Below are 23,555 nucleotides of genomic sequence, written 5' to 3'. Positions count from 1 at the left end.
TTGGGTCCATTTCCCCGAAAATCCTGACACTGACACTGAGCTATACACCAGCTTTTCACTCACAAATAGTATGACAACTGTTTGCATAGAATGTACAATTACAGGGGGTTTGGCACTGGTCACCTGGGGACCATATTTATTGTGTAATTAAAATTTTATTTATGTTCTAAATGAGATGTGTTACTGCTTAGTGGACTGCCAATCAAGTGCACTTAAAGTTAATATTCATACAAAATGGACACCCTGTGTCAGACCCCCAGTGCTCATTTTTGTTTATGACACATTTTAGAGCAAAAGAAAATTGCTCCCACTGGAATATTTGTGTCTGACATCTGTATTTCTACAACACCAGTTGTACTGGCTTCTCCTGTTATTCTGTGAGCTGTAGATTATGTTCAATATTACAATAAAATCTCAGTGCACTTTTGGCTATATCATTGCTGTATGAATTATGAAGGTTTTATTATACCGAGATCTTTCCTGGCTGGATTAGCTTATATCTACCGTCCCATGCTTAAATGTGCAGTTTATTTTTCAGACGCACACTGAAAACTGACGTAAACTGAAATGGGCTATTAAGCATATATACCGTGAGATGGCAGCAAAGAACGGGAAAAGGAACAGCGCCAGGTTTTTGGGCCGGGCCTGTTGTTGTTTTTTATTCTTACAGATCCAGAGGGAGTAGATGGAGAGTGTACAGTAATAAGGTGTAACAATGGCGCATTTTGCGGAGTCAGGTAATTATTAAAATTATCAAGAACTTTTCCTCCTCACATTTTAGGACAGTTTGCTTGAGTTCATGTTGCTATCCAACTAGCTAAAGGGATATAGCTAACTAGCTAGCTACAGTTACAGTTATACAACACTCCAGACAAAGCACAAGTTAGCTAACTAGCAAGCTACAATTCTAACATGCTACGAACTATAGCAGTAACTTAAATATTTAATATAAGCACGACTGAACAGAAAACGATACTTAAATTACATTTATTTTCAGATATTTACCAAACTATTGTTAAGACAGTGTGCATGCTAACTCGGTAACATGGCGTGTTTATTTAAAGATGTGACGTTTGAGATCGAACCAAACGGGAAAACAAAGTCAAACAGTACAATAAGAAGATTCCTGATTTCTCTGTGGTAACGTCAGAGCCAGCTAGCATTGATGGAAGAATTGGACCGTATTGTGTAGCGAACGTTAGCTAGTTTGTTTGGACGGAGCTGCTTGCGAGCTAATTAGGTATTCATAAAGTCGGCCATATCTCTATAAGAATAGACCTTGCCTCAACTACAGTTAAAATATCGCAGTACTTGAAGACGTAACCGTGCAGTAGCCGGCTATAATATGGTAGGGCAAAAACAGCTAGGAGTTGTGTATTTATCAGCTGCCTGACGAACGTGGAGAATCGGGAACATGGGTCCGTTTTTCTCAAGTTCTGTCTACTTTCAAAAGTACAGTTGATTTGCACAGGTTTACATACAGTGACACGCATTCTTTGAAGAAGCTTATCATTGAAATGTAATGGTTGTGTAATTCAGAGTTTTCTCTTAATATTTCCAACCCTTATTCCAGGAGGGAGACGAACGCAAGACATAAGACCAGGTGAGGATGGAAGCATCAGATCAGAGGAGAGAGAGGAGGGGAAGGGGTGGGACGAATCTTGCAGAATGTCAGAGCTCAAACTGGTGCTGATTGGCAAGACGGGCACTGGGAAGAGCGCCTCTGGCAATACCATCCTGGGCCGCACACACTTCCTGTCGGAGCTGAGCGCTAGTTCTGTGACTCGCGTTTGTGAGCAGGCGAGCATGGATGTACTGGCGGCAGAGGGGAGGAAGAGAGTTACGGTGGTGGACATGCCCGGATTTGGAGACACCCGTTTGGGCGCGGAACAGACCCGGGCGGAGATCGCCAGGTGCGTGGTTCTGACGGCCCCGGGACCCCACGCCTTCCTCTTAGTGGTCCAACTGGGCCGGTTCACGGAAGACGAAGCCAGGGTGGCTGGGGAGATGGCTCAGATTTTCGGGGAGGGGGCGTTGCGCAATCACACCGTGGTCCTTTTCACCAGAGGGGACGAGCTGGAGGGCAGAGGGATTGAGGAGTACCTGCGGGGCACCGCCCCAGAGGAACTGCGGTCGCTGCTGGAAAGGTGTGGGGGCCGGTACCACGTCCTCAACAACAGAGACCCTGCTGACCGCCAGCAGGTTCAGCGGCTGCTGGAGAAGGTAGAGAGGATGCTGGAAGACAGCGGAGGTGCTTTCTACACCAGCGACATGTTCCGAGAAGCAGAAGAAGCCATCAGGGCAGAGCAGGAGAGGATTATGAAGGAGAGAGGTGAGGAAGTGGAAGAGGAAGAGGGAGAGGAGGAAGGAGCGGTGGCCACAGAGGTGAATCTGTCCAAGCGCAGGAAGTGTGATCTCGAAGAGGAGGGTGGGGGAGCACAGAGGAAGGCAGGACCGAGGAAGCGAGACCTGGAGGGCCAACAGGACGTCCTGGGGCCCAGTGAGGGCTGGAGGGTGGGGCAGTGGAGTGGAGAGGAGAGGAGTGATCCCTGGAGCTTGTTTGGGGCCCGGGGCCACGACTGGGGGGAGCGCTGGAGGAGGAGGAGAGGGGGAAACGGGAGGATGGTGAGCAGGAGACAGGCCTTCCGCTCGGCCCTCGGAAGGTTCCGGAGAGAGGCTGTCCTCTCTGAGAAAGTTCTGTTCAAAGTCAAAATTCTGGTGGCTGCGGGGGCGACAGGGATGGCCGTGGGGGCGGCGTTTGGGGCGGCTGCGCCCTTAGCTGCGGCAGCTGGGGCATCTGTGGTGGGAAACGCTTTGGGGCTGGCGGCGGGACAGCTCGCAGGGGTATCCGTAGCAGGGGGGGTGGGGGTGGGTAAGGCAGTGGGGGCGATAGTGGCGGCAGCAGCAGGGAAGACTGCAGTGGCCCTGGGAGCAGCGACCGGTGGGGTGCTGGGAGGGTCGGTGGGTGCGCTAGCAGGGGCAGAGGCTAACAGCCCAGGAGAAGCAGCTGTGGAGGCACTGGCACAGGTTGGGATGATTGGGGCGACTGCAGTGGGAGTGGCAGCAGGAGTGGGGGGCGCGATGGGTGCAGGGGTGGCCCTCGGGGCCATGCTGGAGGGCACAGCTGCAGGTTCAGCAGCTCTAACAGGGGCAGAAAGTGTGGGCGGGGTGGTACACAGTGTTGGGTCTGTAGCGGTAACAGGCCCACAGGCAGCGGCCACCGGGGGCAGTGTTTCAGGGGTGCTACAAGCCACAGGGGCAGCTGCAGCAGAAGGGGTGGTAACTACTTCCCCAGTGGCTCAGTCTGCCCTGGCGACTGGCGGAGGTGTGGCAGGGGCCCTGGAGACCGTGGGGGCGACTGCGCGGATAATGACAGCGGTGGCGGAGATTGGCAAGGCCGCTGCCGGCATCGCTCTGGCCGGGGGCCTGGTTGTGAAAGTGGTAAAAGAGAAAATCCGGAGTGGATCCTCTGACTCGGGCTACACGGAGAGGAAGTCTTATGAGATATACTGGAACAAGTAGATAGAGCCCAGCTACTGAACCGCATGCTGAGGGGGCACCGAAGTTAATGAGCTGTCTGACAGTCATTGTTGCCGTGATTGATATTTTTGGTTCAGAATTGCAGTGTTGATATTCATACTTCAATTAACCCTCCTGTTCTGTTCATTTTTTAGGTACAGCAAAAATGTTCCCGGGTCAATCCCCATACAGGGGGGGTTTGCAAATACATGAAATGAACCATTTTCATTTAAAATGTTGATTACACTAATTAAGGCCAGTAGAAGAAGTTTCATACTGAAAAAATAATTTTAAGTATTTTTCCTAGATTTTCAAACTTTAAAAAGGGTCAATTTGACCCGCAACATAACAGGAGGGTTAATATAGGAACGCACAGGCCATCATTTCCACCATATTTAGAGGGTTGACAGTAGAACATTCTGTCAATGAAAATTACCTCAAAGACCAGAAAGTTTACCATAATTTTCCTTAGACTGCTTTTAAGGTCTGTAAAAGCAGCAGCCTCTTGGGTCTTCATTTTCACTAAGCTGGAGCTGTGAGGTGTCATTTCAGTTTGGCCAAACATCCAGTAATGTTGTCATGTTTAGGGAGTTGCTTTATGTTATTATTTTCTCAGATGAATTTGTGCGAACTACAAATCAGTACGTCCTGATTTATTTACTGTTCTGAAGTTTCACTTTAGTGCAAACACACAGCCAAATGCATCATTGAGTTGGAGTTTTTGTAAAATGAGTTGTGACCTAAATAACTGTTGAGCTTTAGGTAAAACAGACAATCTATCCCTTTAAATCCAACATTTCATTTTTTCAGACGTCGGATTTATACTGGTAAATATGTTACGGCATGTTCTATTCTAGTCACCTGCAGTTGTAAGTTAGAACGGTTGATTATAAATCTTTAACATTTCAGATGGTTTTATTCTTATTTTGCTCTCTCTCCTTTTGGAAACCCATGTGTAAAGTGAATGAATGAAATAAAATTGACCAAGATTGATCAGTCAGGTCATTAATATGATACAGTGCACAAAGCAGTATATGGTAAATGGACTGCATTTATATAGCGCTTTTATCCAAAGCACTTTACAATAGATGCTTCTCATTCACCAGAGCAGTTAGGGGTTAGGTGTCTTACTCAAGGACACTTTGACACGCCCAGGGTGGGGATCGAACCGGCAACTGCCAGACAACCGCTCTTACCTCCTGAGCTATGTCACCCCCACAGTATGTTATTCATGCCTTGCTTTTGCTGTTAATATGGTTACAAAATTGATTATTGTGATTTGGTTTTAACTGTCCTTTACAGTTATCTGTTTAAACAAATGTGCCTTTTTGCAAAGAAATGCAATGTTGATGTGTCACTAAATCTTCCTACTGAACTGTGTGAAATAAATATATGATTTTGAAAATATGCATCTTTTTTTATCTGAATGAGTGAGGCTAGAGAATGTGAAGGAGCAAAAAGACACAGATTTGTGTGCAGATTTATCATTAAATAATGAACGTTGTGTATTGGCACTGATAATGACTCGCTGTGCTTATGAAAATACAAATGTGGCACAATCATGATATACATCCCAAAATTGATTTAATATTAATAATGTAAACCGTGCACTGATTATCACAATTTTTTTCATGGTGTTGTTTATAATACTGGGTCATCCTAAATTGTTTTACACGGCACAAAGAATGGCATAATTTCTCAGTGTAAATACGTGAAACGTGACATTGCTAGATTTCTGGACATACAAACATACGAACAAGCAAACGATGACCACCCGTGCTGGATTATGTAAATTGCAGGTAAGGAAATGAAAAGGGGAAACCTCGCCTACTAAATAAATATACGCACATTGCTCTTGAATAATGGATAACTGTCTGCTGGATCTTGACGTGTGGTCATGAAATATTAATTTATAAATTATTTTATGAATATATTTGGGCGGGGTTTCCATTTGAGGAACCACAGCATTGCTCGGTTTTCAGTGGGCGCGGTCAATTCAAATTATTCGAAAGCTTCTGATCAGTGACGTACTATCAGACCACGCCGTAGAGAGTATTTTAATTGGTTAGTGTTGCCTGGTCTCATGACAACAACAGCCAAGATTTCACCAATCAAGAGCCGTGCTCGTTCATAGACACTGTTTGTAAATGACGTCATCTGTGGCAATCAAGATGGCTACCGTTGGCGTGTAAATGGGTATTGTAATACAGTTAGACGCCTCGCCGAGGCATTTTAAATCTGTTTCCTCCCTTTGACAGTTTTCCACTTGATTATAACAGTAGGGGATAATCGGATAGCTAAAAGGTGCGCGAATTATTCCAGGCAGCCTAATTTACTGGAGCTCATTTTCTTCTCTTCTTGCTTGAAATTTCCAGTTAAAGCTGGGAAGCGAAGAGTCGCCGAAATTTACCTAGCATGGAGGGCGGGGAGTACATATCCTCAATGGAAAATATGGATCCGACCTTGTCAGAGCTTGGAGACGAATTTACTCTCGGTGACATCGATGGTGAGTTTTGTGAAGCACTTTGGTTAAAGTTATTTGTTGTTTCAGGGCAGATTTGTTTTGACCCATTTCCCATTTCCGCCTTGGTTGCATCCAATCGGTGTCATTTCGCGACGCATCCCCGCAGTTACCATGTGTAAAACTCCTGTAACGTTAAGTTTCTATAACTAGCTGCCGTTAATAACGGGACATTAACATTGTCTAACCCAATTTTGACGTATCTGACAGAACGATTTTCGCTGGTTAAAGTTTTTTTTTTAAAACTGAAGCATTAGCGACGGTGTTGGTCAATATTATTAATTAGATCCCGCTGTATCTATATTAATGAAACCGTGTTCGGTTGTAGCTTTGTGGCTAGCGAATCAATACTCGCAAGATCAGTTGACTAGTTAGCTTACTAGCTAGCCGACGAATCGGTCAGTGCCATTGAAATGGACGGATAGGTAGTGGGGTATCATGTTAACAATGACACTGATGTTTTGTCTAAGACCCAGGCTCTTTAGGTTGTTCATTAGATGTGTGCAATATTTAGCCAAGATAATTTCATTGTGGAGTTATGGGTAAAAGCTGTTATTTAATTTTAAAGGGATAAACTCATCAGCACGATGTTTTTAATTGTTTTAATGTTTATTTTGTGTGTTATTTCCTTAAAACTGTTCCAAATAAAACTTCCAAAAGCATCTTAATTTTGTCACTTGTAGGCTACTTAAAATGATGTAGCAAAATGATATTGAGCAGAAATGCGTAAAATGCGCTAAAACTCAGACTTGGTGTTATGGTGTCATTAATATCGTAATAACACTATTTCTTATTTTACACGTATGTTTCGGTCACGATTTGCTTTGTCCTCAGTGCAGTGCGTGCTCACTAGTTTTAATTGCATTTTTGTATAGAATGAATGCGTTTCTCAGCAGTTTTTCTTCATCAATATGTGTTGCTGGTTGCGCTTTGTGTTCTGTGTATTGCGCATTTCTGTCATTTGTTTTTTGCTTTTCAAGCTGTAAATTGCATTAGTAGGATTTGTCAACGAATTCCGAAAAAATAGAGACTGACTAATCCCGACCCCCTCTCTCCATCCGGTCTCCCTGTTCGGAACCTGTCTGCATCGCAAATCGTTCTGCCTCAGAGTTCAGAGTTTGGTCACAGCACGCAAGATAAACATCAGTTTGCGTCGCTCCTTATCAAACAAGAGTTTAACCGAAAGGATATGCTTTGCTCTTGGAGCTGTCAGGCGCATATTCCAATTAGCTGGAATTTCAGAGAATGGAATATCATCGTGTTGATCTGCTGTTATGCGAAATAAAGGCACCACAGAGCTCTGAAGTATCTATCCTGTAGCCATGTTATGTAATTCCTTTGTGTGTCAAAAGTTAAGAATGTGAAAAGCAATGAATCGAACAGTCTTGGCACATTTTGCTTATGTGAAAAAGTCGATCAAAAAGCACAAACCATTTTGTGTTGTTAGTAGGCTATACAGAAGAAGTCCATGGGCTACGCAGAGGTGCAATCATATAAAATAAGTAAAGATGAGAGGACAAGACGTGAAAAGTGCTCACTGATGGGGTGTTGGTTTTAACCGAAGTCTATTTGCTCTTTCTTCAGCTTTTAGCCGCATATTAACAGTGAGAAACTTTATACACAAAGGTCATACGCCAAAAATCAAAAGCAGTTATAGTCTGCAAATGTAAAATTTGAAACAACGCTAAGGTTATAGGCAAGCATACACGGCGTTTTACAAATATTATTGCTAATGGTGTTTACACGAGCTGGGGCTACAATGTGTTTACACAGTTATTTCAGTGTTTCGATTCCTGGTGGAATTTCCCACTTGCGGTTACATAACGCAGTCTCCATAGTTCTATACCCCGGGAAACGGACTCACGAGACCAGAGACTGTAAAAAAAATACCCGAGACACATTTTCTGCGGGTGCTGGTCTGTTATTCCAATGAGTAGCGTTTGCTGCGTGTGTCATTGTGGTACGATGAAACACCGTAGGAAGTTACCTTGAACAAAAATGTCCAAACACCTCTAAGGCGTCTGTCACAAAAATGCAAGATTCTTGCCTGGGAACATTTTTTGTGACTAAGTTGCGAAGTTTCCTCCTTGGGATGCCAGAATGATAACGCTGTACCTGCTCTGTTCAAGGTTGTGCCCACGCGTTCAAGGCCGCTGTTTTCATTGACAAAGTGGAGATAATGATGGCGGTACTGTCGCTTTATCTGTGTGGCTCAGGCCATACGTTTTCGGCCCCCTAGCCTAGATCTAGCGAACCCAAGAGTTCGTGATATAAAACTTGTAGAACTTAGAAGTGCAGCGAGGACTTGACAAAATGGCTCTCTTGTCCGTTTGTAAATTTAAAGATTGCAAAGTAGCGATATTTTGCTAGTCTTGTTAGTGCATGAATACATTTGTACCATAATAAATGATGGTTATCGAGTGTACTTTATTAAATGTTTTGGCTCGGCCAAATTATTTCTTACCTTAAATCTGACTTGCATTAAAGGTGGTCTAGCCATGTTAGCCTGCTTTGATGGTGACTGTTGAAGCCACCCAATTTGTCAACTGATCAGAGATGAATACTCAGATTTTGCTGAAAGAAAAAGGGCAAGAAAGTAGGACCTAACGAGATATGAAATCTCGGTCTATCACGCAAACTCTGACACAACCTGTTTTGAATGTGATGTAGGTGTTGAAACATTTCTTTCAGCTTGGAAGCAAAGGCAACAGTAGTGATATTGACTGATCAGAGAAGCAAGGCCTCTAGTCAGAGCGTGTCTTCAAAATGCAGCAATGAAGTCCTTCATTGGTACTGACAGACTTGTTAATTTTTCATTCTCTCTGTATACCACTATTGGTTTCTTCTTGCCTTTAGCGAATGCTGCATAGCTGTGCAGAATTGTATGCCCCGTCCCTATTTTGGCAGGCTGCCATTACAGTAGTTAGGACACTGTTATAAACCTTGCCTTTTTGCCCTCTTTACAGTAATCTCCTCCTGCCAATAAAACGTGCCTCAGCGTCTTTCCCCTCAGTTTCTAGCAGTGTCAGGGTTCATATACTGTAAATTCCTTTTTCCCACTGTTGGCCTTGCAGTGAGCACACTAGCTGAAGGCCACTGTGCTCTTGGGTGTGTTAATTATCTGTAGGTCAGTCAAGATACACGTTTTTTATAACCAAGGGTATGTGGTTCACAGTCCTTCCCTCATACGTGTACAGTTCCTCTCGCCAAAGTATTTAGCATGTATCCTAGTGGATTATGTACTCTAAGGTCATGACACATGCTACAAAGTCATTGGACACTGGCCAATGGGAGTGAGCCATAACATCCCAGATTGACACCATCATCATGGTCTCCCAACAGAGATGCTCCAGTTTGTCAGTAACCAAGTGGGTGAATTCCCCGACCTGTTTGAAGACCAAATGGCCCAGGGGTCTCTCCAGAGCGCTGCTGGGGGTGCACCTCGTCCGACCCCTCAGGTACCCCAGACTGTCGCCCTCGCCCCAGCAGCTGCACCTGCTGCTCAGTCCCTGCCCCTCACCCCTCCCCAAACCCCCGCCCAGACCACGCCCCAGCTGCGGTCCCCTCCCCTGCTCCAGCCACGCCCTGCGCCAGCCCAGCAGATCCAGCCCACCCAGACCCTGCAGGTCCAGACCCAGGCTGTCCCGATGCAGACCCAGGCTGTCCCAGTCCAGGCCCAGGCCCTCACCGTTCAGACCCAGAGTTTCCCGGTCCAGACCCAGGCCCAGACTGTGATGTTCGCCCCAACCCTCACCACCGCCTCCCCGTCCCGCTTCATCCAGAACCAGGTCATCTGTCACCAGAGTCCCACCACCAGCTTCCAGGGTGAGCGACCCATGGCACCATGTCTCTGCAGTGCTCGTTTAAGACACTCAATCTTATATTTTTCATTTGTTACATTTTTTACCGTATTTATTTATAATGGAGAGTGTTCTTGGGTTGGTAGAGACATTCAGTCTTTGTAGTATATACACTGTTGTTTATTTGTTCTTAAAGGGGACCTGCACGTTCTGATGCTTCACAATATCTCTATATGCATACCTTTGTTAAAATATAACTAGGACCATAGCAGTATGCAGTTTTGCTTAATTTCCCTTTTAAAATTAAGCGTTTAATTCTTTTTTGTGTTTTCTGAATTGTAATGTTGCATGATAGACAAAAAAGTAGTGATTAGTGTTTGATTAATAATCTCTGCTTCGGCAACCACCAGCAGAACCGAGATCAGCTTTGATCCTCACATCAACCATTATGTTAAAGCGATTAAACTTTCTGTACGCTGTGGTAACACCCCTACCTCCCCTCTTCCCACAGTCCTGCAGCCACAGATGCAGAGCATTATGACATCGCCACAAGTTCAGCCAATGACAATACAGCACCAGCGTGTTCTGACACCAGCGGGCCAGACTATACAGACGCTATCAACGCCCTCTGCTGTACATACAGTGTCACCGCAGATGCAACAGGTCCAGCAGGTGAAGCATTTTCTTTCAGCAGGGCTGAAACTCAAGGCTGCCTCTGTTCATTTGTGACACATTTGGTTATTGTTTTTCACGACTGTGTTTCATTTTCAAACACATATGGATTTTGTTTGTTCAATTTCTTTTGCGCCAGGCTGATATGTTCATCAGCCAGAGTGCATCTCCGTATCTGATCGTTAATATGCATATTGATTTACTCCTATGTAAACCCTGGGCATTGTAGTGACATTTTCTGTAAGTGTCCCCCTCTGTAATCATACTTACTGTCTCTGTGTGTCTCTCTCTGTCTGTGTGTGTGTGTCTCTCTGTCTCTCAGGTCCTTGTCCACCAGCCCCAGATTTTGAAGACTGATTCATTGGTGCTGACAACTCTGAAGCCAGACGGGACTCAGGTTCTGTCCACGATGCAGAACCCAGCCAGCATCACCACGCTGACCACGCCCATCCAGACCACCGCCCTACAGGTGCCGGCACGACCCTGTTTTCGTCTGTCTGTCTGTCTGTCTGTTGGTCCGTCTGTCTGTCTGTCTGTCTGTCTGTCAGTTGGTCTGTTTGTTTCCACTGGTGCTTTTCTCTGCCTTGTTTCCCACTCTGGCTTCCTCCTACAGTCTCAATAATGTTTAATCACTTTCATAACTCAGTCTTTGCCTTAATATGGCACTAAATCGTGAATTAACTCCCTTTTGCCCTTAATTTTGCTCAGACTCTGATGGGCGGAAACATTCTCACCACTGTACCTGTCATGATGGGAGGCGGAGACAAGCTGCCCATCAAACAGCTGTCATCAGGGGTGTCCCACAGCATGGGTAACAGCAGAGCGGGCCTGGACCAGGGGTTAGGAGTGGGGATGGGTCCCGGGACGGGCATGAAGGAAGGAGAGAGGAGAACCACCCACAACATCATTGAAAAGAGATACCGCTCCTCCATCAACGACAAGATCCTGGAGCTCAGGGACCTGGTGATGGGCAACGACGCCAAGGTGGGTCTCACTTAGGGAGTGGGGGGCTGGTGACAGTACTGGGACCGTCACTTTAAAGGGGTTTTTCACCTGCTGTGGTCTACAGCTTGTACAGTGTCGCTGTGTTTCCGGAGTCTGTACATATGAGCACACTTTATTTTATTGCATTTATTAACATAAAAATCCATATTCTTATCATACTGGTACTCCTTTCCTGGAGGGCAGTGGTCTAAGGTTGCATGTTCTGTAGGAAATCGTCTGAAATAAAAATAAGGTGAACATAATTTTTTGAAGAATGATCAGGTAGCATACACATGTATAAACTCATACCATCACTCTACAAGTGGCTTTGGAGTTATGTGAAGTGCATTTCTTCCTTTAGAACATGAACCCCCCCCCAAACGCACCTATACCAGCCATGGTAGGGCCAACAGGTCATCAGAAACCTCTGTAAATACACTGACCTGTTTGAACCATTTGGTAGCTAAGGCAGCCATTTTGGATCTGAGATCTGACCTGCTGAACTAATTGGTACCTTTGCATTGTTAGTAAAGTGGGTTGAATCAGACTGGGTTGAATGATGAAGTGAGAATAGATAAATATTAGTTTTCTGTGTTAATCATGCCAAATACAATCATTATGATGTGTATCAATTATGCAGGTATTGTGAGATTGGATTAAGAAGATTATGCCCTGTGAATAGTTGTGTGTTTTTGGTGCTGTACGTTGACATACGCCCCTGTATCATTGTCTAGATGCACAAGTCGGGAGTGTTGCGAAAGGCTATCGACTACATCAAGTATCTGCAGCAGGTCAACCACAAACTGCGGCAGGAGAACCTGACCCTGAAGATGTCCAACCAGAAGAACAGTATGTTACATTTGTGAGGCCTGGAATGTCGACCCTAATCGTCTACATATCCATCCTAAGCTAGGCTTTGTGACATCACTGCTGAAAGAAAGGAAGATAATATTGAGACGAGATGACAGAAATATTTAAATTACCGGAGACTTGTTCATTATTGAAGGCCAAACTTGAGCCCAGCCTGGCCAGGTCTCCCTTGGAAGAAAGATTATTTTTCTCAGTGGGTCTTTCAGCTACCGGGAAGGTTATATAAATAAATGTAAAAATTTGAATAGGGAGACAGGCTTGGTGTATAAGGTTTGAAGGAACTGAAAGTATAACCCATCCTGTCAGAATGCAGGCAGTGCTCACCTCTCGCTTTTCTCTGTCAGAGTCGGTCTGTCTGACGGATGACTCCGTGGAGATGAAGCCCGAGGTGGTGATGATGTCTCCCCCAGCGTCGGACTCGGGTTCCGGCTCCCCCCACCAATTCTCCCCATACTGCATCGACTCGGAACCCGCCAGCCCCTTACTAGAGCACGAGCAGGTACGGAACCGCGTACACCCGCTATGCATACACCCGCTATACGTACACCCGCTATACGTACACCCGCTATATGTACACCCGCTATGCATACACCCGCTACGCATACACCCGCTACGCATACACCCGCTACGCATACACCCGCTATACGTACACCCGCTATGCATACACCCGCTATGCATACACCCGCTACGCATACACCCGCTACGCATACACCCGCTACGCATACACCCGCTATGCATACACCCGCTATACGTACACCCGCTATGCATACACCCGCTATGCATACACCCGCTATGCATACACCCGCTATACGTACACCCGCTATGCATACACCCGCTATGCATACACCCGCTACGCATACACCCGCTACGCATACACCCGCTATGCATACACCCGCTATGCATACACCCGCTATACGTACACCCGCTATGCATACACCCGCTATGCATACACCCGCTACGCATACACCTGCTATACGTACACCCGCTATGCATACACCCGCTATACGTACACCCGCTACGCATACACCCGCTATACGTACACCCGCTATACGTACATCCGCTATGCATACACCCGCTATACGTACACCCGCTGTACGTACACCCGCTACGCATACACCCGCTATACGTACACCCGCTATACGTACATCCGCTATGCATACACCCGCTATACGTACACCCGCTATACGTACATCCGCTATGCATACACCCGCTACGCATACACCCGCTGTACGTACACCCGCTGTACGTACACCCGCTATACGTACATCCGCTATGCATACACCCGCTATACGTACACCCGCTATACGTACATCCGCTATGCATACACCCGCTATACGTACACCCGCTGTACGTACACCCGCTACGCATACACCCGCTGTACGTACACCCGCTATACGTACACCCGCTATACGTACACCCGCTATGCATACACCCGCTACGCATACACCCGCTGTACGTACACCCGCTATACGTACACCAGAATATGCAAAAAGCATTTTGCAGCTTACATTTATATATAAATAATAATGGATGCAAAATGGCCAAAGGACTTTTAGATTTCCAAAAATAAAAGCTTGCATTACGAAAAAGAACTAGAGTAACTGCTTGTTTTTATAAATGCTTCACTTTTTAAAAGTTTTTTTAAAAATTTATTTATTTTTACAACAAATGAGTTTCAGGAGTAGTTCAAAGTCATTGACCTGCTTAGCTCTCCTGGTATGTACTCAGAGCCACTCTGGCTGGCTGGAGCTGCCTCTGATAAGCTGAGTGCAGTAAAGTAACTGACTGATAAAAGCAGGGCAGTCGGTGTATTGATGCTGAAATGGCTGCTGAAAGCTGTGGTGTCTGGCCTGTCTCTCTCTCAGGTGAAGAGCGAGCCGAACTCGCCCTCCTCCGTCGGAGTGATGGACCGCTCCCGTCTCCTCCTCTGCGCCCTTACCTTCCTCTGCCTCTCCCTCAACCCCCTGCCCTCGCTCCTGGGGTCCGAGGCCCGCGGCGGGGTGTCCGATGCCCGCGGGGCGGGGCCCGGCTGGGTGGCCGCGGGAGGAGGGCACGGGCCCACCAGGTCCCTGTTCGGCCTGCCCAGTCAAACCCAGAACTTTGGTGAGTTTCCATTTCCCACATGGCGGGCTCAGGCTTGTGAGTGAGGAGGCGGAGCTCAGCTGTGAAAATGATGCTTCTGTCAGGTTGTCTGGTTGTGTGAAAAGGGCCAGTTGGCTGTGGGGGGTGTTCTGTCACTTCCTTTCCATGCTGGGGGGAGCATGGACCGTGATGATAAACACGAACTGTATGCTCATTGGTCTCTCTTCCTCCAACCCTCTTTTTCTCTTTCTCCCTCCCTCCCTTTCTCCCTCTCTCTTCCTCCCCTTCCCCCTCCCCCCTCTCTCTCTCTCCCCACCCCTGCAGCTGGATGGCTGTGGTGCCTGTTGCCCTGGGTGAGTGTGTGGGTATTGAGCGGCGTGGGGGCCGTGTGGGGGTGCGTCAGAGTGCTGTACCTCTGGGAGCCCATCACCCCCCTCCACTCCCCCAAATCCGTCTGCTTCTGGAGACACCGGAAGCAAGCAGACCTCCACTTGCACAGGGTGAGCCTTCTTCTCGTTCCTCCGTCTCCCCTCTTTCAGCTTTAGTTTTTGTCTTGCACCACATCTTGTGTTTATTTTTCGGTGCACTGGTAGCCATGCATTTATGTCCTGTTTTGCTTAACAACCAATCAGAATGGTTCCACTGGAATGAAAACATTAAGCATGGGTGGCAGTATAAATATGACATCACCTTGCTTTTTAAGGGGTGCAGAGGGATTTGTGGGTGTTTATGCGGGCCTTTCTCTCCCCGTTTGGTCTTGGGATTTGAGGATGCCGTGTTTAGAGGAGTAAGGCAGAGGTCTCTCCTGTCCTCCTCAGGGTGATTACGCCGCTGCAGACGCCAGCCTGCAGACCTGCCTGTCTGTCTTGTCCCGGGCCCTGCCGACCTCCGGTCTGGACCTGGCCTGCTCGCTGTCCTGGAACGTGATTCGCTACTGCTTGCATCGGCCCACCCCGCTGGGCTGGCTGGTGCGCCAGATTGGAGGGAGGCACAAGGGGGAGGAGTCTCGGACCAGCGCCCGAGACGCAGCGCTGGTCTACCACCGCCTGAGTCAGCTGCAGCTCACCGGTAAGATCATCGCCGCGATCCGCTGGTGCACCATGGGACTTTCTCTGGGGAAGAAAATTAACTGCACTAATTCCAGAGAAAATGGAAGTGTGTGTTAATTAGCTGAGTTCATTTCATAGGTACAGATGTGTAGCAGATGTACAAAACAGTTATGAGATGTACTGCATTCACAACATTATGGCTCATTTCCAACTGTGTGTATGTGTGTGTGTGCTTGTGTGTGCGCATGTATGTGTGTGTGTGCGTGTATCCGCGTGCGTGTGCATGTGTGCACGTGCGTGTGTGTATGCGTGTGTTTGTGCGTGTGCAGGGAAGCTGGCCCAGCGCAGCAGTCTGTGGGGCCTGTCTCTGTCTCTCAGTGCGGTGAATCTAAGCGAGAGCGCTCAGGGGAAGATGGCCCCGGCCCAGCAGGCCGAGATCTACGTCACTGCGGCAACGGCACTCAGGGTCCTGCTCGGACACCACCTGTCCTGTCTGCCTGTGAGTCTTCAGTTTAGAACCTCCGGAATATCATTCTCTCCCGCTCTGTCTGTCTCTATTTTTTTTCTCTTGTGTGACTTGCTGATTGTAAGCTTCTGGGGAGAGTGTATAGCAGTGTGTAGTGGCGTCACCCATTTTCAGTTAGTTTCAGTTGGAATTTATTAACTTTATTAACTCTCTCTCCCTCTCAGGGATACCTATTGAGCTGTGCCGAAGGCGTGGCCTGTCAGTCAGATTCCAGGCCGCTCCCTGAATGGCTGCGCTGGCTCTTCACCCCACTGGGCAGACAGTTCTTCTTGAGCTGTGATTGGTCTGTGAATTCTGAGAGTCGAGAAGGGGTGTACACTTCCCAACGAGATCCAGGTGCTTTACTGTCTCACACATCCCACTCGGGGGAAGTTTTGGAGGGAATTTTACTCAGTTAGGTCCTGAATGCTAACAGTCCTGTGTAGCCTGCATCAGCCACCTCAGTTAGGTCCTGAATGCTAACAGTCCTGTGTAGCCTGCATCAGCCACCTCAGTTAGGTCGTGAATGCTAACAGTCCTTTGTAGCCTGCATTAGCCACCTCAGTAGGGTCCTGAATGCTAACTGTCCTTTGTAGCCTGCATTAACCACCTCAGTAGGGTCCTGAATGCTAACTGTCCTTTGTAGCCTGCATTAGCCACCTCAGTAGGGTCCTGAATGCTAACAGTCCTTTGTTGCCTGCATTAGCCACCTCAGTTAGGTCCTGAATGCTAACTGTCCGGTGCGGCCTGTGTTCACAGCGGACCCCATCTCCCAGCTGCATCGCTGTTTCTGTGAGAAGCTACTGGAGAGAGCTGTGCATTCCCTCATACAACCACACTCTAACACAGGCGCCAGCAAGCGCAGGGATGACAACGGGTAACATTCCCGTTCTGTGTGTGTGTGTGTGTGTGTGTGTGTGTGTTTATATATATATATATATATGCATACATACTGTATGAGTGTTTATTGCCTCCTCTCTCTTGCAGGGAGTTCGCCAGTGCATTGGAGTACCTCCAGCTGCTGAACAGCTGTACTGAAGAGCCTCCCACCCCCACACCCCCTTTCCCTCCCCCACCCAGTCACAACGCCAGGCCAGGTACCCACCCCCTCAAGCTCCGCCCACGGCAGAGCTCACAAGCAGTAGTGCCTGAGACTCTGTCACCCTCCCATCTGTATTTATCATTCTGAATGGCCTTTGAGCACTTCAGCAAGATGGGTGGCAAGGAAGCGCAGGAACAGATGCCACGTTTGTGTTTGCATTTGTGACCGTCTGTTTGTAAATTATGAGCCGTCATGCTATAATATATCTGTCCTCCAAAGAGGGGCCAGCAAGTGGGGGGAATAGAAAAAAGAATGTAAAAGGAAACATTAGGGATGGATTTATTTGCAGTGTTTAGGGCACTGTATGTGTGTCTCTGTCATAAATGCATGATTCTTGGGTATTTATAGGGTTTCGTTTGAAATGCATACAGTCCATTTAAACCAGTCAGTCGCAGTTGAATGTACACATGCTCACCTGCACTTGCTCACACTCACATCTCTTCCTCTATTTGCCCCTGTCATCATCAGTGGGAGACCCTGTGTGTCGCTGGTGGGCGTTGGTCCTGAAGGCAGCTGCCCATTGGCTGCAGGGTGATGATGCGGTGGTGAGGTCACTGCTGGCCGAGGCAGAGCGCATGCCCAGAGCCCTGCACACACTCGAGTCAGTACCTAACTGCTCCTAACTGTTTCCTGTGGCATAAATGGGGTGTGCGTAGTGTGTGTGTTTACTGTGTGTATTGTGCGTGTACAGTGTGTACTGTGTGCAGTGTACTGTGTGTGTAGTGTATTGTGCAGTGTACTGTGTCTGTAGAGTGTATTGTGCAGTGTACAGTGTGTATTGTGTGTACGGTGTGTGTAGTGTGTACAGTATTTATTGTTTGTGTACAGTGTGTATTGTGTGCAGTGTACAGTGTATGTAATGTGTAGAGTGTGTAGTGCATGTGTAGAGTGTGTACAATGTGTGTACGGCAGAAGCAGTGACTCCTCTCCTGTCCTGTGCTGCAGTCACCCCCTGCCGAAGGCTGTGTCCCTGCTGTGCAAGGCCGTGCAGCTGAGTCTGACCTCCCAAAAGGGGGAGGGGACGCTGTCCTGCCAGGCACACTGTGAGCGGGCCAGCGGCTACCTGAACACCAGCATCTCCCTGCCCCTCGCCCCGCCCTCTAACTGGCTCAACAAGGTACATGCCCACTTCTGCGCCACACTCTGAACACACCTCTCTCGCATGCAACACGTGTGTGTGTGTGTGTGTGTGTGTGTGTGTGTGTGTGCATGTGTGTGCAGTCTGGAGTGTGTGTGGTCTGGAGGAGGAGGGGTGTGTGTAGTCTGGAGGTGAATGTGTGTGTGTGTGTGTGTGTGTGTGTGTGTAAAAGTAAAGTAAGTACATGTGTGTGCAGTCTGGAGTGTGTGTGTGCGTGGTCTTGAGGGGGAGGGGTGTGTTTGTGTAGTCTGGAGGTGTGTGTGTGTGTGTGCAGTACATAGGTGGGGGGGTGTGTGCGGTTGGTCCTGAGGGGGAGGGGGGGTTGCTGTGGTGCATTGTCGTTGCATTGCATGACCCTCCGGCCCAGTGCAATGTGTCTGCAGTGCAGCACAGAGACCTCCCGAATCTCTGCTCGCCCATCCGCCCCTCAGCCCCCCGGCCCCTCCCCCACCCCCCACGAGCACCTCTCTGCCAGCTCAGCATCCGTCTCCGCTCCAGCGACACACACCAGTAACGGCCCTGTAACAGTGCATTGGTCCTGATGATTGAGCCTTTATTCCAGTCCCACACTCACTTTCCCTGTCTCTCGACTCAAGGGGGTAGAGCTTCTGGTGTGCGACCTCCTGCTGACCCTGAGGACCAGCCTGTGGCAGCGAGGGGGAGGGGCCAATGGGGAGCCAGGCCCTGTCCTGAGTTCTCAGCTGGCCGGATTCCAGAGGGACCTGAGCTCTCTGCGCAGGATAGGACAGTGCTACAGGCAGGCTCAGCACAAGGTCACCCTCCAATACTCTTACAGTTATTATTTATAATTCACAATGCAGCATGTCTATGTTCCTTTAAAAAAATGTGGGTTACCATGAATTAAACCTGAGCTACATCTCAAAAACAAATGTAAATAATATGAAGGTTTTCTCTAAGCGATGCATTATGATGGCAGGTTCCTCTCAGTGCAGTGTGTAGTATGGTGGGAGGTTTCTATCAGTGCAGTGTGTAGTATGAGGGGAGGTTTCTATCAGTGCAGTGTGTACTATCGGGGGAGGTTTCTATCAGTGCAGTGTGTAGTATGGTGGGAGGTTTCTATCAGTGCAGTGTGTAGTATGAGGGCAGGTTTCTATCAGTGCAGTGTGTAGTATGGTGGGAGGTTTCTCTCAGTGCAGTGTGTAGTATGAGGGGAGGTTTCTATCAGTGCAGTATGTACTATGAGGGGAGGTTTCTATCAGTGCAGTGTGTACTATCGGGGGAGGTTTCTATCAGTGCAGTGTGTAGTATGGCGGGAGGTTTCTATCAGTGCAGTGTGTAGTATGGTGGGAGGTTTCTCTCAGTGCAGTGTGTAGTATGAGGGGAGGTTTCTATCAGTGCAGTGTGTAGTATGGCGGGAGGTTTCTATCAGTGCAGTATGTAGTATGAGGGCAGGTTTCTATCAGTGCAGTGTGTAGTATGAGGGGAGGTTTCTATCAGTGCAGTATGTAGTATGAGGGCAGGTTTCTATCAGTGCAGTGTGTAGTATGGTGGGAGGTTTCTCTCAGTGCAGTGTGTAGTATGAGGGGAGGTTTCTATCAGTGCAGTATGTACTATGAGGGGAGGTTTCTATCAGTGCAGTGTGTAGTATGGTGGGAGGTTTCTCTCAGTGCAGTGTGTAGTATGAGGGGAGGTTTCTATCAGTGCAGTGTGTAGTATGAGGGCAGGTTTCTATCAGTGCAGTGTGTAGTATGAGGGGAGGTTTCTATCAGTGCAGTGTGTAGTATGAGGGGAGGTTTCTATCAGTGCAGTGTGTAGTATGAGGGCAGGTTTCTATCAGTGCAGTGCGTAGTATGGGAGGGTGGCAGTGGTTGTAACAGACTGCCGGAACACCAGAAACGTAATGTCCAGGTAAGATAGAGCTCCGGTGAGTCTGACCCTGCTTCACCTGCCTCTTTCAGGTGTTCTTGCATGAGACCACGGTGAGGCTGATGGCGGGGGCCAGCCCCACCCGCACTCACCAGCTGCTGGAGCACAGCCTGAGACGTCGCAGTCACAACCCGGAATCTTCCGCAGGTAGGACCCAGAGACCCATTCTGGCGGAGGAGGGGAACTGCACTGTGTTGCGTGTTGTGTTTAATTTACATTCAGAGAATTACAATGTGTATGAACCTGAGTTAAGTGTCTGCATCTCTCTCACTTTTCATACCCCATTTGTCGCTATACCTCCTCCTCAAACTTTGCTGTCTGTCCTCTCCCAAACCGCTCCTCTCTGTCCCATTGTGCTTGCCCTGAACCCTTCAGAAGGGGAGTGCCTGCTGGGAGAGAGGGAGAGGGCTCACGCCATCCTGCTGGCCTGCCGACACCTGCCCCTGCCCCTGCTGACCCCTCCAGGGCACCGCGCCCGCTTGCTGGCAGAGGCCAAGCGCACGCTGGAGCGGGTGGGCGACCGGCGCTCTGTACAGGACTGCCAACAGATCCTGCTCCGGCTGAGTGGAGGAACCACCATCGCAGCCTCCTGAGGAAATGCACACAGTCTACACACACTTTACACACACTTTATACATAGCCTACACATAGCCTCCTCCCAGACTACACCCAGCGTTCACATAGCCTACACCTACCTTACACATAGCCTACACCCATCTTACACATAGCCTACACCCAGTCTACACATAGTCCAGATCAGCTGAGCTAAATATGACCATACGTGTATACATCCCCACCCATGTACAGGTACACCTCCATAATGTGCATGGCCTCCTCCATGCACTGATATGCACACACATACACACGCACACGCACACACCCATACAGACTGCGTTAATGATACACAGACTGGGCCTCAGTTCACAAACCATGACTGCAGACATGTTTCATACACACTGGAGTGACTGGGAAAGTGATGTAGAAAAGTGAGACCGTGCTTGGATAGGCTATAAGGCAGATTGGGTGAGCAGGCAGACCAGTAGATGCTATATGCTAATAGATTATGTACATGCACTAGACACGTGCAGATATGCACATACATTTGCATCACGCAGGTGTTAACAGGAACAAAGTCAGTCTGTGCTGACGTCTTTGTTTGTTTTTGTCATTGGTGATAGAATGACTCCTGCAGTCACTCACAGTTTGTGTGTGTGTGTACGTGTGCTTAAAAGAGAGAGAAATGTTTGTTTTTTAAAGTGTTTGTATGCATTTGACATCACACTGCAGCTAAACAGGGAATATCCATTACAGGAAGTAATGCAGGAGGCAATTGGAGCGCTTTGGTGCAGTAAGACTTGATGCTGACCCTTTAGCATTTATGATGCAATGTTTATTACTGATTGCAAAAATTCCTCCCCAGGCTAATTTCTCTTAGTTGAGCAGTAGCAGTATGTACCTACCTCATTGACTGTACAGTGCTGGTTTACTGTATCACAGTACAATACTGCATCAACAGGAAATAGAATAGTACAGTGTAAATGGACTGTACCTAAATGCAATGCTCATTGAATAGCATGGTGTAATACTGTTGAAGTTGCACTGCAAAATGCTCATTTTGATTCCATTCGCAGTTGCTTTAGACCAGGGGTAACCAACCCTGTTCCTGGAGATCTACAATCTTGTAGGTTTTCACTCTAACCTTAACAATGCACACCATTCAACAGCTGAAGATCATGTTGAGTTTCTAATTATTAGAATCAGGTGTGTCAAATTGGGGCTTAAATGAAAACATACAAGAATGGTAGATCTCCAGGAACAGGGTTGGTTACGACTGCTTTAGATACACAACCAGACAGCACGTGATTTGTATATAATTGTACAGAACAGTGTAGATTGAAGTCTTAAAACACGGGAAAAGAAAGCAAGATGTTCTCACAATAGAGACAATATAGGGGAAAACATGAGAATCCCCCAAAAAACCCTCCAAAACCAGCTAATTTTAGGGGCCAGATTACAGACAAGCTGCAGAAAACTTAGACTGGTGGGTGAGCTTTGACCATGATCGATCTTTGATCATGCGTTCTTTGACTTGAATGGTCAGAAAATACTGCCGACCAACATTTATGGGGTCCAGCCAAAACGAGTCCGCTACTTGCATTAATGGGTAGTGATAGAAAGACTTTTGATAGAGCTTGTGAGCTTTAAGGCCTTAGTTTAGATTGGATTTTCCCCCCCCCATACTATTGTCATGCCTTTTGTAATGACAAATTATTCAAATGCTGTTGTCATTATACTTCTATCATTGTCATCTTTGTCATTTTTATTTAATAATAGTAATATTATTGTATGTGTTTTGCTCAAAGCTGATTGGTAATACTTGGTTTTGGGAAGCGAGTGATATCATTTTGTTATTAGCGTTTTATATTTTAAAGGCAACTTTACAACTCTTCGTGTCAGAAGGGAAGGGTTAGAAACAATAAAGCTGTTCTTTATTATTGAATTGATTTATTTCTTTTGAAAGGTAGTGTGTTGTCTTCACTTTAAAATAAATTAGAATCACGATTTTAGATATTTTAGATTTGTTCACATGTACACTCGGACACACAAAGATTCGCTGATCAGCAGATACTGCAACGCTCTTCCAATAGCTGGTTTCCCGGAGATTTATAGGCTTGTGGCAATAAGGTAGAATGCTCATCACGCGGAACGGTCCGACGTTCCTCCACAGATATGGTAGCTTCAGCTGAAGTACTGCTGCGGAAAATTCCACTGGTGTGTCAGTTACTCCATTCACCGATACGAATCTTTTCCAACCAAAAAAAAAAAAAAAAAAACCCTCAATACTGAGCTTGTGTTTACGCTACACAACGGTCCACTGTTGGTAGGGATTTCACTATTGGTATGTTACAATGTTTTGCATTCCCTGTATGTATGTTTTGTTTCGGGCTTGTTAATGTTCATTTTTGTTTTTGTTTTTAATAAAAGCTTATAACAGTGGGAAGCAAAAATGTGTCTTTATACATGCTTATTACACACAAACAAGTATTCAAGGCTACCTAGTTGTTAGAGTAATACGTGGTATATCGTCCTCTGGCCTTTCTGATTTTGCTGAAGGACGCAACACTCTCATAGACGTGTAATAATATCAGATATGGTGCTTATCTCAATTGTCTCCCCTCTGCAATTTTGTCTGTATTAATATACTGGAGCGGGACGGAAGGAGTGTGTCTCGTACGGTGCACGCGGTGTCCAAAGACGTTTGAGAAGTCTGACCACACAAAAGGTTCAAAAGACCACTGCGGTGAGATCCAATCAGGGGCTAATAAAAGAGCAATACAAAAACGCAGCCCTGGTTGTGCTGACCGCCATAGATTCCCGGCCGTTTCCAGCATTTTAAAACCAATGAACAGTTCAGTGTTTAAGATA

The 23,555-nt window shown here is 47.2% G+C and overlaps 2 protein-coding genes across 4 annotated transcripts; both read left to right on the top strand.

The window, feature by feature from the left end:
• The first annotated feature begins 106 nt into the window (after positions 1 to 106).
• Positions 107 to 4,926, top strand: LOC118217090. Its single transcript, XM_035398890.1, has 3 exons — positions 107 to 737; positions 1,574 to 3,645; positions 3,877 to 4,926. The coding sequence occupies exons 1-2, from the start codon at positions 716 to 718 to the stop codon at positions 3,520 to 3,522; spliced, it is 1,971 nt and encodes a 656-aa protein (XP_035254781.1). The 5' UTR covers positions 107 to 715; the 3' UTR covers positions 3,523 to 3,645; positions 3,877 to 4,926.
• A 734-nt stretch (positions 4,927 to 5,660) lies between these two features.
• Positions 5,661 to 23,103, top strand: srebf2 (sterol regulatory element binding transcription factor 2). 3 transcript variants are annotated; one of them, XM_035398888.1, is made up of 20 exons: positions 5,661 to 6,025; positions 9,383 to 9,498; positions 9,619 to 9,865; positions 10,352 to 10,512; positions 10,835 to 10,987; positions 11,221 to 11,496; positions 12,231 to 12,345; positions 12,711 to 12,865; positions 14,232 to 14,469; positions 14,773 to 14,948; positions 15,267 to 15,516; positions 15,827 to 15,996; positions 16,188 to 16,359; positions 16,762 to 16,879; positions 16,990 to 17,099; positions 17,573 to 17,705; positions 18,050 to 18,221; positions 18,839 to 19,015; positions 20,162 to 20,276; positions 20,505 to 23,103. In XM_035398888.1, the coding sequence occupies exons 1-20, from the start codon at positions 5,935 to 5,937 to the stop codon at positions 20,720 to 20,722; spliced, it is 3,363 nt and encodes a 1,120-aa protein (XP_035254779.1). In that variant the 5' UTR covers positions 5,661 to 5,934; the 3' UTR covers positions 20,723 to 23,103. The 3 variants fall into 3 exon arrangements, with proteins under 3 accessions (XP_035254779.1, XP_035254778.1, XP_035254777.1); XM_035398887.1 differs by having other exon boundaries at positions 9,383 to 9,865; positions 10,835 to 10,981; XM_035398886.1 differs by having other exon boundaries at positions 9,383 to 9,865.
• Positions 23,104 to 23,555: the final 452 nt, after the last annotated feature.

This window comes from Anguilla anguilla, chromosome 17, assembly GCF_013347855.1.
Source record: "Anguilla anguilla isolate fAngAng1 chromosome 17, fAngAng1.pri, whole genome shotgun sequence".
Lineage (NCBI taxonomy): Eukaryota > Metazoa > Chordata > Actinopteri > Anguilliformes > Anguillidae > Anguilla > Anguilla anguilla.
The sequence above is the reverse complement of the archived record's forward strand: the minus strand, read 5'-3'. Positions and strand labels throughout refer to the sequence as shown.

Bases quoted from the DNA above. Each gene is read 5' to 3' on its own strand.
- srebf2 (XM_035398886.1), top strand. From the start codon at position 5,935: ATGGAGGGCGGGGAGTACATATCCTCAATGGAAAATATGGATCCGACC. The intron at 16,360-16,761 runs GTGCTTTACTGT...CTGTGTTCACAG, and splicing joins CACTTCCCAACGAGATCCAG to CGGACCCCATCTCCCAGCTG. The intron at 17,100-17,572 runs GTACCCACCCCC...TGTCATCATCAG, and splicing joins CAGTCACAACGCCAGGCCAG to TGGGAGACCCTGTGTGTCGC.
- LOC118217090 (XM_035398890.1), top strand. From the start codon at position 716: ATGGCGCATTTTGCGGAGTCAG. The intron at 738-1,573 runs GTAATTATTAAA...CCCTTATTCCAG, and splicing joins GGCGCATTTTGCGGAGTCAG to GAGGGAGACGAACGCAAGAC.